General features: G+C 43.6%; 6 protein-coding genes across 12 annotated transcripts; 3 read left to right on the top strand and 3 right to left on the bottom strand.

Moving 5' to 3' along the window:
* Positions 1 to 120: 120 nt before the first annotated feature.
* On the top strand, positions 121 to 1,466 carry LOC132259174 (cyclin-dependent kinase 10). The gene is made up of 2 exons (XM_059756729.1): positions 121 to 358; positions 438 to 1,466. The coding sequence occupies exons 1-2, from the start codon at positions 199 to 201 to the stop codon at positions 1,436 to 1,438; spliced, it is 1,161 nt and encodes a 386-aa protein (XP_059612712.1). The 5' UTR covers positions 121 to 198; the 3' UTR covers positions 1,439 to 1,466.
* On the bottom strand, positions 1,436 to 1,905 carry LOC132259247 (large ribosomal subunit protein mL42). Its single transcript, XM_059756809.1, has one exon. The coding sequence runs from the start codon at positions 1,864 to 1,866 to the stop codon at positions 1,498 to 1,500; it is 369 nt and encodes a 122-aa protein (XP_059612792.1). The 5' UTR covers positions 1,867 to 1,905; the 3' UTR covers positions 1,436 to 1,497.
* Positions 1,906 to 1,952: 47 nt separating this feature from the next.
* On the top strand, positions 1,953 to 2,536 carry LOC132259237 (anaphase-promoting complex subunit 15). The gene is made up of 3 exons (XM_059756798.1): positions 1,953 to 2,072; positions 2,135 to 2,225; positions 2,291 to 2,536. Exons 1-3 carry the CDS (start codon positions 1,953 to 1,955, stop codon positions 2,479 to 2,481), a joined length of 402 nt encoding a protein of 133 aa, XP_059612781.1. The 3' UTR covers positions 2,482 to 2,536.
* Positions 2,537 to 2,540: 4 nt separating this feature from the next.
* On the bottom strand, positions 2,541 to 6,086 carry LOC132259152 (E3 ubiquitin-protein ligase MARCHF6). The gene is made up of 3 exons (XM_059756707.1): positions 4,496 to 6,086; positions 4,235 to 4,429; positions 2,541 to 4,175 (listed from the first exon to the last, which is right to left on the bottom strand). Exons 1-3 carry the CDS (start codon positions 5,918 to 5,920, stop codon positions 3,009 to 3,011), a joined length of 2,787 nt encoding a protein of 928 aa, XP_059612690.1. The 5' UTR covers positions 5,921 to 6,086; the 3' UTR covers positions 2,541 to 3,008.
* A 200-nt stretch (positions 6,087 to 6,286) lies between these two features.
* On the top strand, positions 6,287 to 11,659 carry LOC132259185 (band 7 protein AGAP004871-like). Of its 7 annotated transcripts, none has more exons than XM_059756740.1 (4): positions 6,899 to 7,237; positions 7,862 to 8,022; positions 10,282 to 10,394; positions 10,954 to 11,659. In XM_059756740.1, the coding sequence occupies exons 2-4, from the start codon at positions 7,908 to 7,910 to the stop codon at positions 11,647 to 11,649; spliced, it is 924 nt and encodes a 307-aa protein (XP_059612723.1). In that variant the 5' UTR covers positions 6,899 to 7,237; positions 7,862 to 7,907; the 3' UTR covers positions 11,650 to 11,659. The 7 variants fall into 7 exon arrangements, with proteins under 7 accessions (XP_059612769.1, XP_059612723.1, XP_059612746.1 ...); XM_059756763.1 differs by lacking the exon at positions 6,899 to 7,237 and adding an exon at positions 7,570 to 7,744; XM_059756747.1 differs by lacking the exon at positions 6,899 to 7,237 and adding an exon at positions 7,570 to 7,793.
* A 348-nt stretch (positions 11,660 to 12,007) lies between these two features.
* Positions 12,008 to 13,483, bottom strand: LOC132259163 (uncharacterized). Its single transcript, XM_059756718.1, has one exon. The coding sequence runs from the start codon at positions 13,298 to 13,300 to the stop codon at positions 12,008 to 12,010; it is 1,293 nt and encodes a 430-aa protein (XP_059612701.1). The 5' UTR covers positions 13,301 to 13,483.
* Between the last annotated feature and the right edge of the window lie 128 nt (positions 13,484 to 13,611).

The following is a 13,611-nucleotide window of genomic DNA, read 5'->3' as shown; positions in this document are numbered from 1 at the left end:
AAATTACTGTTATTATTTTCAAAGAGATCGGGAACAGTTTAGCGAAGACACGAAGTTTCTGGTTCTGCGCATGGATTATCAGCTGTTTCCACAAAGTCCACGGATGAAAAGTCAAAACAAGTAAGAGGAAGCGGCGAAACTAACATTTTCTTTTGTCCATTTGTACAACTGATAACGCGACTATTTACAAATATATTTATGGATTCTCAAGCACCGGGAAAGCGTACGAACGTGATGGTGTCATTTAAAAGTGGAGAACCAATGGAAATTCCAGAGAGTGACATTCTCGGGCGGTGCAGAAGCGTCTCTGAATTTGAGAAGCTTAACAGGATTGGCGAGGGAACTTATGGGATTGTCTGTAAGTCTACACCTACAAAATGGTATAATACCCTGGATAATTTTCAGTTATTTCATGAAACATTCTTGCGTATTTTAAGATCGAGCAAAGGACACAAAGACCAATGAGATTGTGGCTCTCAAGAAGGTGCGAATGGACCAGGAGAAGGATGGCTTACCGATAAGTGGCCTCCGGGAGATTCGTATTCTCATGTCCTGTGACCATGAGAATATTGTGAAGTTGAAAGAAGTTGTGGTGGGCCGAAGTCTGGAGAGCATCTTCCTCTCTCTTGAGTATTGCGAGCAAGATTTAGCCTCCCTGCTCGACAACATGCAGACAAACTTCTCGGAATCTCAAGTGAAATGCCTGATCCTGCAGGTCCTGCGCGGTGTAAAGTACTTACACGAGAACTTCATAATTCATAGAGACCTAAAGGTGTCTAATCTTCTGCTGACGGACAAAGGCACGGTGAAGATTGCAGATTTTGGTCTGGCCAAATACTTTGGCATTCCGTCGAAGCCCTCAACGCCACAAGTCGTGACGCTGTGGTATAGAGCTCCTGAATTGCTTCTAGGAGCGAAGGTTCAATCCACAGCAGTCGACATCTGGGCTGTGGGATGCATCCTAGGCGAGCTGCTCGGGCACAAACCACTCCTGCCAGGAACCACTGAAATTGGCCAATTAGAGTTGATTGTAGACTTACTGGGAACACCATCAGATGGCATCTGGCCAGAATTCTCATCGCTTCCAGCCGTGCAGAACTTCACTCTGAAGCATCAACCCTATAATAATCTCAAGCAGCGATTCCCCTGGCTTTCAGCGGCTGGTCTTAGACTCCTCAACTTCCTCTTCATGTACGATCCAAAGAAGAGAGCCACGGCCGAAGAGTGCCTGCACAGCAGTTACTTCAAGGAGATGCCATTCCCTTGCGATCCCAAACTGATGCCCACCTTTCCGCACCACCGCAACATTAAGAGCGTGAGTTCATCGTCAAAAGCCGCCCAAGAGCCGGGCGTGAGCTCCACCACCGAGCCCATACCCTTCAGCCTGCCAATCTCTGAACTTTTGGGAAACATTGTGAAAAAGAGGAAGCACGAATAGAGAAATCAACTTTATTTTACAACTACAATGACATACTTTTCCGGATTTCAGGGATTTCATTACAAATAAGGTCTGTCTAGTGGGGTGTTTTTCTTTGCCCTCTTGTCTCTGGGTCTGGGGTACCAGGGATGTTTTGTGGTGTGCGTAATCTTCATGAGTTCAGCTCTAGCCACCTCCGGATGTTTAGTCTTGAAGGCTTGCATTGCGGTGTTCAGAGCGTTTTCCTTCAGTAAAGATGAATTGTCCCTCTCCACTGGGGGCGGGATGGGCTTGCTGAACTCATAGGGGAAAGCAGGTTTCGGGTGCCAAGCCACCAGAGTTGATCCGTCATCAGTTACTGCAACAGACTCCACGAGATTTTGCGCCCCAACTGGATGTTTAGTGGCGTAATTTCGCAAAAAAATACGGCACGCGCGGAAAGTAGACATTTCCGCAGCTGCAATTCTAACCTCAACTGAAATGTCAGTTGAATTGTTTTGATGAGCGCGTGCCGCTGAGTTTTCCTCTGGACAAAATGATTCCCTTCTTCCCTCGACTGACTCCTCCAATAACACACAGTATTTGGTTTGATGTGGACGCCCCACGAGACGAGGATGCAGAGATCACAGCCCTGGAAGAGATTCAAAATGACCAGGTAAGAATAGAAAGAAGTTATTGGTTTAGTTCTTGTTTACATTTTGTTGATATTTCTTCCAGAATTACGCACTAACACAAGTCGCCAGCGATATTTCTCCGCTCGGAAAGGCTCCTCATGATCACACAGAGTGTCCAGACTCCGATGATGATGGTAAGACTTGCCTTCATATGATTATTTTAGTGGCGCCCCGGATTAATGGGAAAAATTTCTTACAGCCAACGAGGACAGCGACGATGAGGAGAGCCACGACGAGGAAGAGGAGGATGAGATAGATGCAATTGATACACAGACAACTGTTGAACCGGATGGAACCATAGAATACCCATCTCCGGACAACCCTCGGAACATAAGTGGGGACGCCGTTGGCGAAACGTCTCAATCTTCAGTGATGAACATTGCCATGTAAAATATTTATAGGAATAATAACTTCATCTTTAAGTAATCTCATTATACGAGAAAAATCAGTTTTCCTTGCTTCTAATTAAAAATGTCACTTTTATTCGATAATGTAATTATTTCAAGATAATTCACACATTTCTGTTATGTACATAATTTGGACTTAAACTTATTTATTCTCTCTAAAATTACCTAAACTTTACATTTTTCTCGAAAACTGAAAAGAAAATTTGGAAACAAAATGAGAACTAATGCGTATTTACGGAAAATAAAATTGAATAATATCTATCACTAAAAACATTTCGTAACATCTTTTATAAATTATAATAGTGAGAAAATTAGTAGAATATTCCTAATCAGTTCTCATTATTGTGATAAAAAGTAATGCCTAAAAATGTGAAGATAGAAGTTGCAACAATATTTTTTCATCTGATATCTTCATTTCTCACAGATTTACCAAAAGAAAAACATTCATGTTTTGGAAATTTATGCATCTTTTGCCTGCTATTTATCAGCGGAGTAACAATTATCATTGTCTTACATCATTTGCGCTTGAGCAGCAGCAGCTGCAGCCGCGGCCGCCTCAGCTCTCCTCTTCCTGTGGTCATAATTAACGAGTCTCTGGCCCACAAGGTATTTATCATTTTTGATGGCCACGTACAGCTTTTTGAATTGTCGTATCTGAAACACTATTATTCCAATGACAACGGCCACAATAAGGAAAAATGGGTAGATTCGTCGCGCAAGAAGAGTCCTCGTGTGCTGATTAGTAAAGAACATTGGCAAGATTGAGTGAGCCAGAACGTAGGGCACTGCCAGAGCCAATCCGAAGCACATTATCACCGGTGCTGCCAGATCCTTGATGATGAATTTCAGATCGATATCACGCAATCCGTCGCGATAGGCACGCTCGATGGCTCTTTTGAGGGCCCAATCGGGTCCCATGAGTGTCAGAGCGCATGTGATCTTGGTATACAGTACGCCCAGTGCCCAATCCTGTCCCAGGAAGAGGATTGGTGTCTGCTCCAGAGGCACTCTCAGTGGCACAACCACCACGAGTTCCAGTAGTAGTCCGTAAAGAAGTGGAACAACGCCAAACATCAGCACGAATATTACTGCCGCCATAGCGTAAGAAGCTCCAATGCTCATCCAGTGCTTGATCTTCTGCATCACCGCCTGGCGACCCTGCGGGAATAGATTCACAGCGATGGCAATTCCCCGTGAAATGATCCAGCACAGATACGTCCCCATGGCGGCTGTGTAGAGCTCATGAGGACGAGGAGGGACCTCCTCAGCCACAGGAGTCTGCGATATGTGACCCCCAACTGACCACAGAGCCATGCACTGTCGACCAATCCACACTGGTATCGTCAGAGTGAGCAGAGATCCTATTACGAGGCTCACGCACATGAAACAAATAAGTCCAACTAGTCTGAGGATGAAATATGAAGGACGATCGTAGGGCTGAAAGCCCACGGGCACGTCACGGTGCAGGAGTGCCTGGTGAGCAGCTCCCAAGCCCTGTCCAGCCTCCGGAGCATTCCGCTGACCGTCATCATTGCCGGCATTCTGTTGATGATCTTCATTACCTAGAAGGTAACTGCGAATGCCCAAAATCCAAGAGACGACACTACACCAGATTCTGATAAAGCCTTTCAGCCACACTCGCGTCTGGGATTGCTCGAAGAAGCCCGGGAGGATAATCTGCAAAAAATATCTTTTAATATCCCATTGAAATTTATGTACAGCTTGTATTTTTTTACCTGCAAGAGCAGCAGTTGAAGACTGAGTTCATTCACTTCAGAATCTCCAGAAAGTGTATAAGGGAGAAAAGTTGGCCAGACATTCTTCAGGATGTTAATTGGTAGCCAGAGCATAAGGAGAACAGCAGAACCAAAGATAATGGCAGATGCCACTAAGCGTCGTATGTGTCTCAGAATGGAGAAGTGGATCATTTCCTATAGTCAATTAGAAGAGGACATAAATATTTTATGGTACAGACTTCAAATAATGTTTTGATTTACCTGTATGGGACTGAAATCCGGGTCATTGAGGTTGCGAAGAAACCATAACACTCCTGGTCGAAGCACCTCCCTCAGAAGAATGATGAAAGATGCAAAATAGTACACGTAGACCATTCCAAACATCCAGTGAATGAAGAGGGATGTTCCCGGGGCTGCTTTGAAGCTCGCTTTGCGATCCTTCAGAGAAGCATCGAACATGGGCAGGGAACAAATGTCCAACCACCATCCACAGGCCAGAGGAAGTACGCCAATCTCCACCACAGACAGGAGGGATACCTTCACCACAATATAGCACAGACCCAGGATTCTACGGCTCTTCCTCATCTTGAAGAATTTCGCCAAGGCGTGTAATTTAACCAAAGTTATCCCGATAATGCAGTAGCCCAGCAGAGTAGTGAGCAATCCGTGAAAGTGCATCTGGGGCTTTCCGGGCTTCAAGATGCCCAGCAGGAATATTGCCGAATTGCCAATACTGTAGGGACAGAAGGCAAAAATAAAGATGAAGAGCGTGTTAAGGGAGATTACCCAGAAAACATGCTCCAGAAACACCATTGATCCATCGAGGCCAAGAAGACGCTCCCAAGTCAGTTCCTCAGCAGCCCTATCCCATTCCATTGGATTCCAATTGGCTTCGTCTCCGACTGCTTCTTGCTCAATTTCTGGCTCCTCCTGATCCACCACTGGAGGCTCTGCGCGATCCATTGGTCGATCCACGGGAGCAACCTGAGGAAACCTGGCTCTGGGCGGATTATCTTCCTGCATCACATTTGGCGGCACAAGATTGTTGTTATTGTTGTTGTTGATGTTGTTATTAGCCTCCACCAGATTTTCTTCTTGCTCCATTGGCGGCGCCGGAGGAGGATTCGGTGGCTCCTGCACTGGAGCATCATCCCTTTCCAGCCAATCAGGGCCACCACCGTGGAGGATTTGCTCTCGCAACCACACCAGCCCGATGAAGGAGAAGAGGGTGCACGTGACCACGAAACAGCCCCTGAAAACGTCCGCTGCGATGTTCTCAGTAGAGAACATATTGATGGGCAGCGACAAAAGCATATCATATGAAGCGGAGAAGAGGAATCTGTAGGTGCGGTAGGCGGTGAAGGGCACCACTCCCAGCCAGGCAAGGGCCACCAGAGTGTAGTGGAGCCAATACTTGACCGCCGTGGCGATGGAACTAAGAAGCCCACCAGCCACATCTCTCAGCGGCAGCACCCTTGGCATGTCAGGTGAGTAGATGGGAGTGAAGGAGAACCTGTGGCCGCATAGCTCGCAATACTCCTTCCGTGAGTACCGCATCCACTGCATTAGGCAGTCCTGGTGGATCCATTTGATGCTCCCAGTGCAGATGCATGGGTGGAAAAGGTCGGACTGGCCTTCACAACGGCAAACACGACAAATGTAGTCCGTCTGCGACAAATCATCCATCTTTTTGTTTTACACAAGTAACTCCCCACTCGTGTGCGGATCTTCTGCCCAGACACTCCTGCTGGTTTGCTAGAGATCACCAGGACGTGGGGAGTAACAGGAAACCACTTAATTCACTAATATTGCTGGCAAATTATTTTTTTCGCAAAGAATTACGCAAAATATTACTGTCACTCCTTCACTAATCAACTATCTTTTCACACAGGTGTCTCTGGAATCGCTGTGCAGGTTTTTCCGTACTTCTTGAAGTTCTTAAAAATATCTTGTGTGCACTGAGGATAATTTATTGCAAGGTATACGTAATTTTTCTAAAAGATTTTTCACATTTTTTAGAGTAATAAATCTTCTAATTTCATTGAAGAGTATGTTTTTTGCTCAATTATGGGAACAGTGTAGCTTACACATGTTATGCAGCAGGTGGCGCATTGGTGTGGATTTCCAGAGCTGTCAGTTTTGTTTACAAAAACACAGCCACAAACGAGGCGAGAAAGTGTTTTTCCCGCAAGAATGGGCGAGAACGAGTCATTCTGCATCCCTTGTGTAGATTCTGATGATTGGGAGCCAACGCCTGAAGAGTTGGAGGCTGCATATGTGCAGTTAGAGAAAGGGGCTGTTTTGGAGCTAGAATGGAAATGTCCCGGTCGCCGAAAGCTGCCTTCACCAACTCTTGCCGAAGAAGCTCCTCATTTGGCAGATCAATCGGATAAGGAATTGTAAGGTGTTTCATTTACTGATCCAGATTCTTCACTGAAGAAGGAATTTATTTAACAGAAGTGGAAACACACCGATAAACAAAGAATTTGACTTCATGGACGAGACTCCGCTGACAGCAACACAAATGCGCGTTAGGACGCCCAATGCGACGCCGAAAAAGAAGAAAACTACAAATTTTGCTGGCGTTCTGGACACAATGAAGAAGCATGGAAGATTCCTGCCGACGACGAGTGGCAATAAAGAGCCCACGTCAGAGAGCTAGAAATTGAGTCAGATACTTGAGTTTCACAACTTCCCCTATCGTCGAATTTCATCTAAGCCTGTGATAATTGTCCCGGGATGCCGCCCCAATATTTCTGGGCCACACTGAATTTTGCAATCGGTTTCGCAACGCACCTGTTTATGAGTCGAAACAATAACTTCGAGCACGTTTGATAAGATTAGGCAGTCTACCAGTGTGTCAGCACTCAGTCACAGTCACTCTCAAGTCGACACCCGAGTGAGGTGTTGAAGATCCTAAGTGATCCCGCTGTCCATCATTCTTCTGAACTTTCTAAGTCAGCCGCACAAATAAAAACCTGTGATTAGAACAAAGGAAGCTGGGTGAGTTTAGTAAACAAGTGAAAGTACAAAATTTATGTATATAAAAACTATAGAATATATCATTCTATATTCCTCATAAGGTACTAGGATTAGGTAAATCCTGAAAGTAAACATCTCATTATTAGAAAGGGATTGTTAAGAAATTACTCAAAGTCGACAACGGTCTCAACTACTACAAAAACTGTTCATTTGTTTATCTTGAAATTCTCTATTTTATAGAAAATACGTGTATAAAATCATGAGTGTGAGGATAAATTTGCTCATAATCTCCGCGATGGCTGAATGTAAACATTTTGGGCGGGTGGAGATTTTAATGTTGTGGCTTTGTACGAGGCGTCCGAACCTCCTAGCTAACGTCTGTACGTGAGCCAACAACCGTCTGAGGAATTTTTTTTCTCCGACGAGTGTGCGTCTCGACGCACTAGAAACTGTGAACTGGCAATCAGTGTTGATTTCTGTGGCTTGGTGTGATGTGTTGATTCTCCTGACTTTTCCGCGCGAATTTCAGTGGGTAGAATAAATCCAGGGAAGAATATACAGACAGATTATCAAGAGAGTGGTTATTGAAATGTGGGTGATTTATCTTATTGTCGTCTAATTAATTTCCGTCTGCCACCATTTCAGACTGTTTTTGTGAGAGAGAGAAAAAAACACTCGTTTTGAGAGGAAAATGACGACTCACGCAACAAACTCGGCTGCGGAAGCTGTTCCCATGAGTAGCTTACCATCAACTTCAGCTGCAGCCGCTCAAGATCCGAAGACTCGTGCACTCGGCGTGAGAACATGTAAGTTCACTATATTATCAATTTTTGTCATTGGCATTATATTTTATTCCTTTTCGAACGTAATACTAATCAAAATGATAATCATGGATGAATTTATGATGGAGCGCCGATATGACTCTGTGGGTGTGATAAACGGGAACGACTTTCAAAAATATCTTGTGTTTGCACAAGGTTATCAATGTTTCCACTCTAGGTATCACCTAAAGATAGAAATGCGCAGGAGGGAGCTAATAGAAATTATGTGTCATCATTCGATGATGAGGAACACTTGAGAATTATATAAGGAAAAAAATTGAAATTAATTGCTAACAGTTTTAAGTGTGATAACAAAAGGCTTCGGGTACACATGAGAAAGCCACTCCTCAATGTGCAGCGTAATTAAAAGCAAATTTGTCCAGTTTTACGTTGAGGGGGAAAATTTGAATGAAAATGAACATAATTGGCGGAAATAGTGAAGCACATAAGTTCACCAAATGTGTCAAGGAGTGAAGAAAAGGAGGGATATAAATTGCTATATGCTGACCCACATTCGTCATCTGGGGATCACGCGTGATTATTCCAAATCGATCACTAATTCTCTCAGACACAACACTGAGATTTTCCGCGAAATCCAATGTTTGCGAGCCTCTTGAGAGTGACTTGTTGCTAGAGATTCTGTGCTTGAGATGCAATGAACTTCTTTTTAATACACAATGACTTCACAGGCTTGTCGAGAATGTATTTTGGGATATTGCAAGAGGTTTTTATTCTCACTTTTTGACAAATTTGTCTTTAAGAAGCGATAATTCTGCTTTGTTCATCCGAAATTCAAAAGAAGTTTTTCTTTGCTGATCTCGTAAAAGGCGCTTTTGTTTATAAATCGGGAATTTTGTGTAATAAATTATGCTAGTATATAACACAATTTCCCACAAAACATAACAAGAGTCTATAAATTTTCAATTTTTTTACGCATTACAACTTGGAGAACAGCCTTTAGTTATGAAAATTTTCGTTTATAAGTAATTTTATGCCAATCAAGGGGTAACCTTTGTGTAAATATAATTCGATAAATTTATGTTCGTATAGTAAAAGAGGTTTTCCTCACATTTTGCTGAATATAATCTGGTTTCTTGGTTGAATTTTTCCATGTGTGATAAATGTGGAAAATGTGAAAATTCATTGAGTGAATGAGATGAAAAAACGCCCAATTCTTTCAGCATTTAACTAGTTATTTACTGTTTCGACGCAAGAATTTACTACAGCTGTGAAAATTTATTAGATGTTTAGAGAATGGATTTTCTTCTTGTGGCTTTCGATGATGAGATTGTGAATGTATTTTCGTGGATGTTGGCGATTAAGTTGATTGCAAGTCATAAATGAGGAAAGCTGGGGAGAGTGAGAGATAAAAAAACACAAGGAAATTTTCAATGTGTAGCATTTTAATGAACTATTAAGTGTTTATGCGATATGCTAATGTTCTGACACATACACACATCATCCCTCCTATTTAGATGAGCTCTTCTCAATGAAGCGCCTCTTGAGAACCATTGAATTGAACGCGAAAGGCTGATCGCTGAAACGATGAAAAATGCAGTGAAATGTCTTTGGATAAAGTGTGTTGACGACATTTTATAAACAAGCTGAGTAGGAGATATGCTAAAATTAGGAGGAAGGAAGAGTATATTTACAAAACAATGGAATCCCACAAGCGGGATTTTCTTGGCCAAGCAAACTCGTGATGACGAAAAGGTTTCTTCTCCTTCTCTAAGCTTGTGCTGAGGGTTCGCACTTGAGTGTTGGATTAGAATATTTCCCAGTTTTCCCTCTTCGTATTCAGAGGAGCAGGGAGAGAGAGAGAGAGAACGAGCTCTCTTCTGCTGTGGGTCAGTGATTGTCTGTGGTTCATCCGCTGTAGTGTGTATTCCAAATTGTGGTAAACATCAAACGGATAAATTTATGAGTAGGTTGAATGCGCTGTGCTGAAAATGCGAGAAGAATCTGCACTGTAAATCTCATTCCTCAGCATCCTCTCATCTGGCTGAAGACACTCGCAGTCAGTTGATGTCTCGTGGTGTGTGAAGTGTGTGGTCAAACGCTGATGAGTTCCCTCCTGTGAAGCTGGCGGACTCAAAGAGGCGCCACTTGATGGAACTTGGTTGCAAGAGGACAGATTCAGGCGGTGTTGAATGCTATGTGGACTTGAGTAATTTGTCCCACTTTCAGTGTCATTCATATATAGGTAATCTAATAATTTGGTGTCTATTTTATCTTATTCTGCAGCAGAAGGTGACAATGCGACGTGCGTGGAAGTTCTGGCGACGGTTCTCTCAATTTGCCTGATGGTCATCACGCTGCCCTTCTCCCTGTTCTTCGTGTTCAAAGTTGTGGCTGAGGTGAGTGATGAAGAATCCCAATATTGAGTAGGGGGAGTGTAATTTGTAATTTTCTCTCAACACAATCACTTTATTATTCCGTCGAAGTTTGTTTATTCACAAATATACGAGAATAGAAATCAAATCGAGAGGCGCAACATTTGGAATTCATGACTTGAGTTATGATTCTCTTGCAGTAGTAAAATTAGAATATTTTCCGAAGAAAATGGCAAAGACATATGCTGTGTAATTTATTAATTAAGTAATATTCTGGGAAATTGAGGAAATTTCTCAATTTTCTCGCCCTATGCGTTTGTCTCTCGGTTTGACTTCTTGGAATATAATCCCACTTTATCTCTTTAGTGTATGTTTGTCTTGAGTAATAGGAAGATGAATGGAGTTTACTTGTTTGTTTACTATTGCTTATTTTACACGCCAGTCGGGGAGACGCAAAGAAAGTAGCACAAAGTCTGTGAGACGGTTTTATCGGTTGATTTTTTTTTTATATTATCAGTTTCAGTCGCGTGATTGAGCTGAGGAGATTATAGGCATTTTTGACCGATAAATCATTGCTTTTCAGTACGAGCGGGCTGTGATCTTCAGAATGGGTCGCCTGCGATCGGGAGGAGCTCGAGGTCCGGGTGTTTTCTTCGTGCTGCCCTGCATCGATGAGTACTGCAAGGTGGACCTGAGGACAGTGTCCTTCGATGTACCTCCGCAGGAAGTGCTGACTAAGGACTCCGTCACCGTATCCGTGGACGCTGTTGTCTATTATCGCATCAGTGATCCACTGAAGGCAGTCATTCAGGTGGCCAACTACAGTCATTCAACCCGTCTCCTGGCCGCCACGACGCTCCGCAATGTGCTGGGCACGCGAAATTTGTCTGAGCTTCTGACGGAGCGCGAGGCAATTTCGCACACGATGCAAGTCTCTCTGGATGAGGCCACGGATCCCTGGGGTGTGAAGGTGGAGCGTGTGGAGATCAAGGATGTGTCTCTGCCCATGCAGCTACAGCGCGCCATGGCGGCGGAAGCAGAAGCGTCACGGGAGGCACGCGCCAAGGTGATTGCCGCTGAGGGTGAAATGAAGGCATCGCGTGCACTCAAGGAGGCCTCAGACATCATGTCCGAGAGTCCAGCTGCTCTGCAATTGCGCTACCTGCAAACTCTCAACACTATCAGCTCGGAGAAAAACTCCACGATCGTCTTCCCTCTGCCACTAGAGGTGCTCAACTTTTTCCAAGCCAAAACCAATCAGATCATGGAGTCGCGATAGTAAGGTGCTCAGGCAATAGGAAAACAACATGATTCCGCAGTGGCAAGTGTATATTTTTCTTTGATAAAACCGATAAAACATCAAGTGCAAAAGATCATTTCCAGCCGAAAATGCATTTTTGGTACTTAACTATTTGGTGGATGACGCATTTTCTCAAATTCTGAGAAGGTACAATGATATTTAACGATAAATAAACATAAAAAAAATCAATGGGAAGTTGTGGTATACTCAAAAGAGAAACTGTACGATGTTGATGTGAAAATCGCAAAAAATAAAGGAAATCAACCCGTCAAACACTAAAGTGAATCGTTTACACTTAAACAAAAATTAAATGCAATCTGTTAAATCTAGTAGCTTATCATTTGGTAAATTCCAACTCATATCCTTCGACGTTCTTCTTGAAAACGCTTTTCAACACTTGTCTCGTGGAGCGCCTCAATGTGTTCCGCTTGAAGGCATTTTCTGGCTCCTGAAGCTGTCTGAACACCTGTCGGCTATTGCTTTCGATCATTGTTGCATTTAGCACTTCCGTAGGGACATTTTTCTGCTCCTGCGTCCCTTTCTTCTTCAGCCTCAAGCTTTGTCTGATGGAAGCCATTAGTTTGTTCCCAGTAATTGCTTTATCAGTGCTGTCTTGACTGGGATTTTCCTGATTCTCATCTTCGGGCTTCCTTGGTTTCTTTCCTATTCCAGCCAATTTACGAATGCTACGCCTGATTGAGCTCTTGGTTTCACCCTTGGAAACCACCGCAATTTGACCAGGACGTCGATAAGCACGCTGAAAGGGTTGAGGATTCCTGAAGGCGAAATCTTCATCATTTGCTGGGATATCATCATTATTCTCATCTCCGTCGTAAATAACATCAGGTTCAGGCTGTAAATGCTGAATTTTGACTGCCTCCTTCTTCATAACACCCTTCCGGAGATCGGAAAAGTATTTTTTGTTGACAGATTTTGCCTCATTTATGCTGTTCTCCAACTCCAACTGGTAGCAATCCAGCTCTTCGTCGATATTCAAAACCTCCTCGCTGATTGTGGAGAGGTTCTTCCGTGTGGAACGCCTGGGAGTGGTTGTAATTTCTGGGGTGAAGCGAAGACTCTTGGACAACATCTCCGAGGGCGTCATAGAGTTTGGTGGGGTCTTTACCTCGCTAAAGGCAATCCGACGATTCACATTGGGTGTAAAAGGAACAGCTATGGCCAGAGGACGTTGTACTTCCAATGCTGGGTTCTCAATTCCTTCCTGATCCCTCCCAATCGCCTTGCCTTCACAGCGTACAATTTCGAAAGGATTCTTTGCACCGACACTCTCCGGGGCCTTCAAATTCAAACCCAGGTTGACGTAGGAGACAGCCTGGACAGGTGTATCGCACTCTGAACGCTTCACCTCGAAAGGATTGAACTGCCTTTCGGGAGTATTGAGATTGAGGGCTTCGTTGACAAACCCAGTGAGGGACTCTTCCTTTTTCTTCTTCTTCGGCGGTTTCCTCACCACTTCGTACGGATTCTCTACCACTCTCGCCGTGAGTATGTCCGAGATAAACTTGGTCTCCATTCCGGGAAAGATTTGTTGATGATAGGACAGCTTGTCGGAAGGAACAAAGTTTTCAGATTCGCGGCGACGTTTGTTTGGGCTGAGAATGCACGTCATTGTTATTGTTTTCTTCCACAAATTCTCTGGAATCTGAGTGTTTTTTTCCAGACTTTCAAAAATGTAGTTTCCACGAACACAAAATGCCACTTCTCAACAGAAAAAATCCACGTTTTACTGTGAAAAACGAATGAAAATTGGGGAAATACAAGAGCTACGCTGGAGCGACAGTTATGATTTTTAACACCTGCCGTTTCACCCTTTCAGCGATAGGCGCGCCACCTGGAAACATAGAAAAAAATTATGACTTTAAAAATAAGAATTCAACGATAATCTGCTAAATTAAGATTGAGAATAATAATAATGAAACT

This window comes from Phlebotomus argentipes, unplaced genomic scaffold (assembly GCF_947086385.1).
Source record: "Phlebotomus argentipes unplaced genomic scaffold, Phlebotomus argentipes genome assembly contig_6, whole genome shotgun sequence".
Taxonomy (NCBI): Eukaryota; Metazoa; Arthropoda; class Insecta; order Diptera; family Psychodidae; genus Phlebotomus; species Phlebotomus argentipes.
This window is presented reverse-complemented; position numbering and strand designations above follow the sequence as displayed.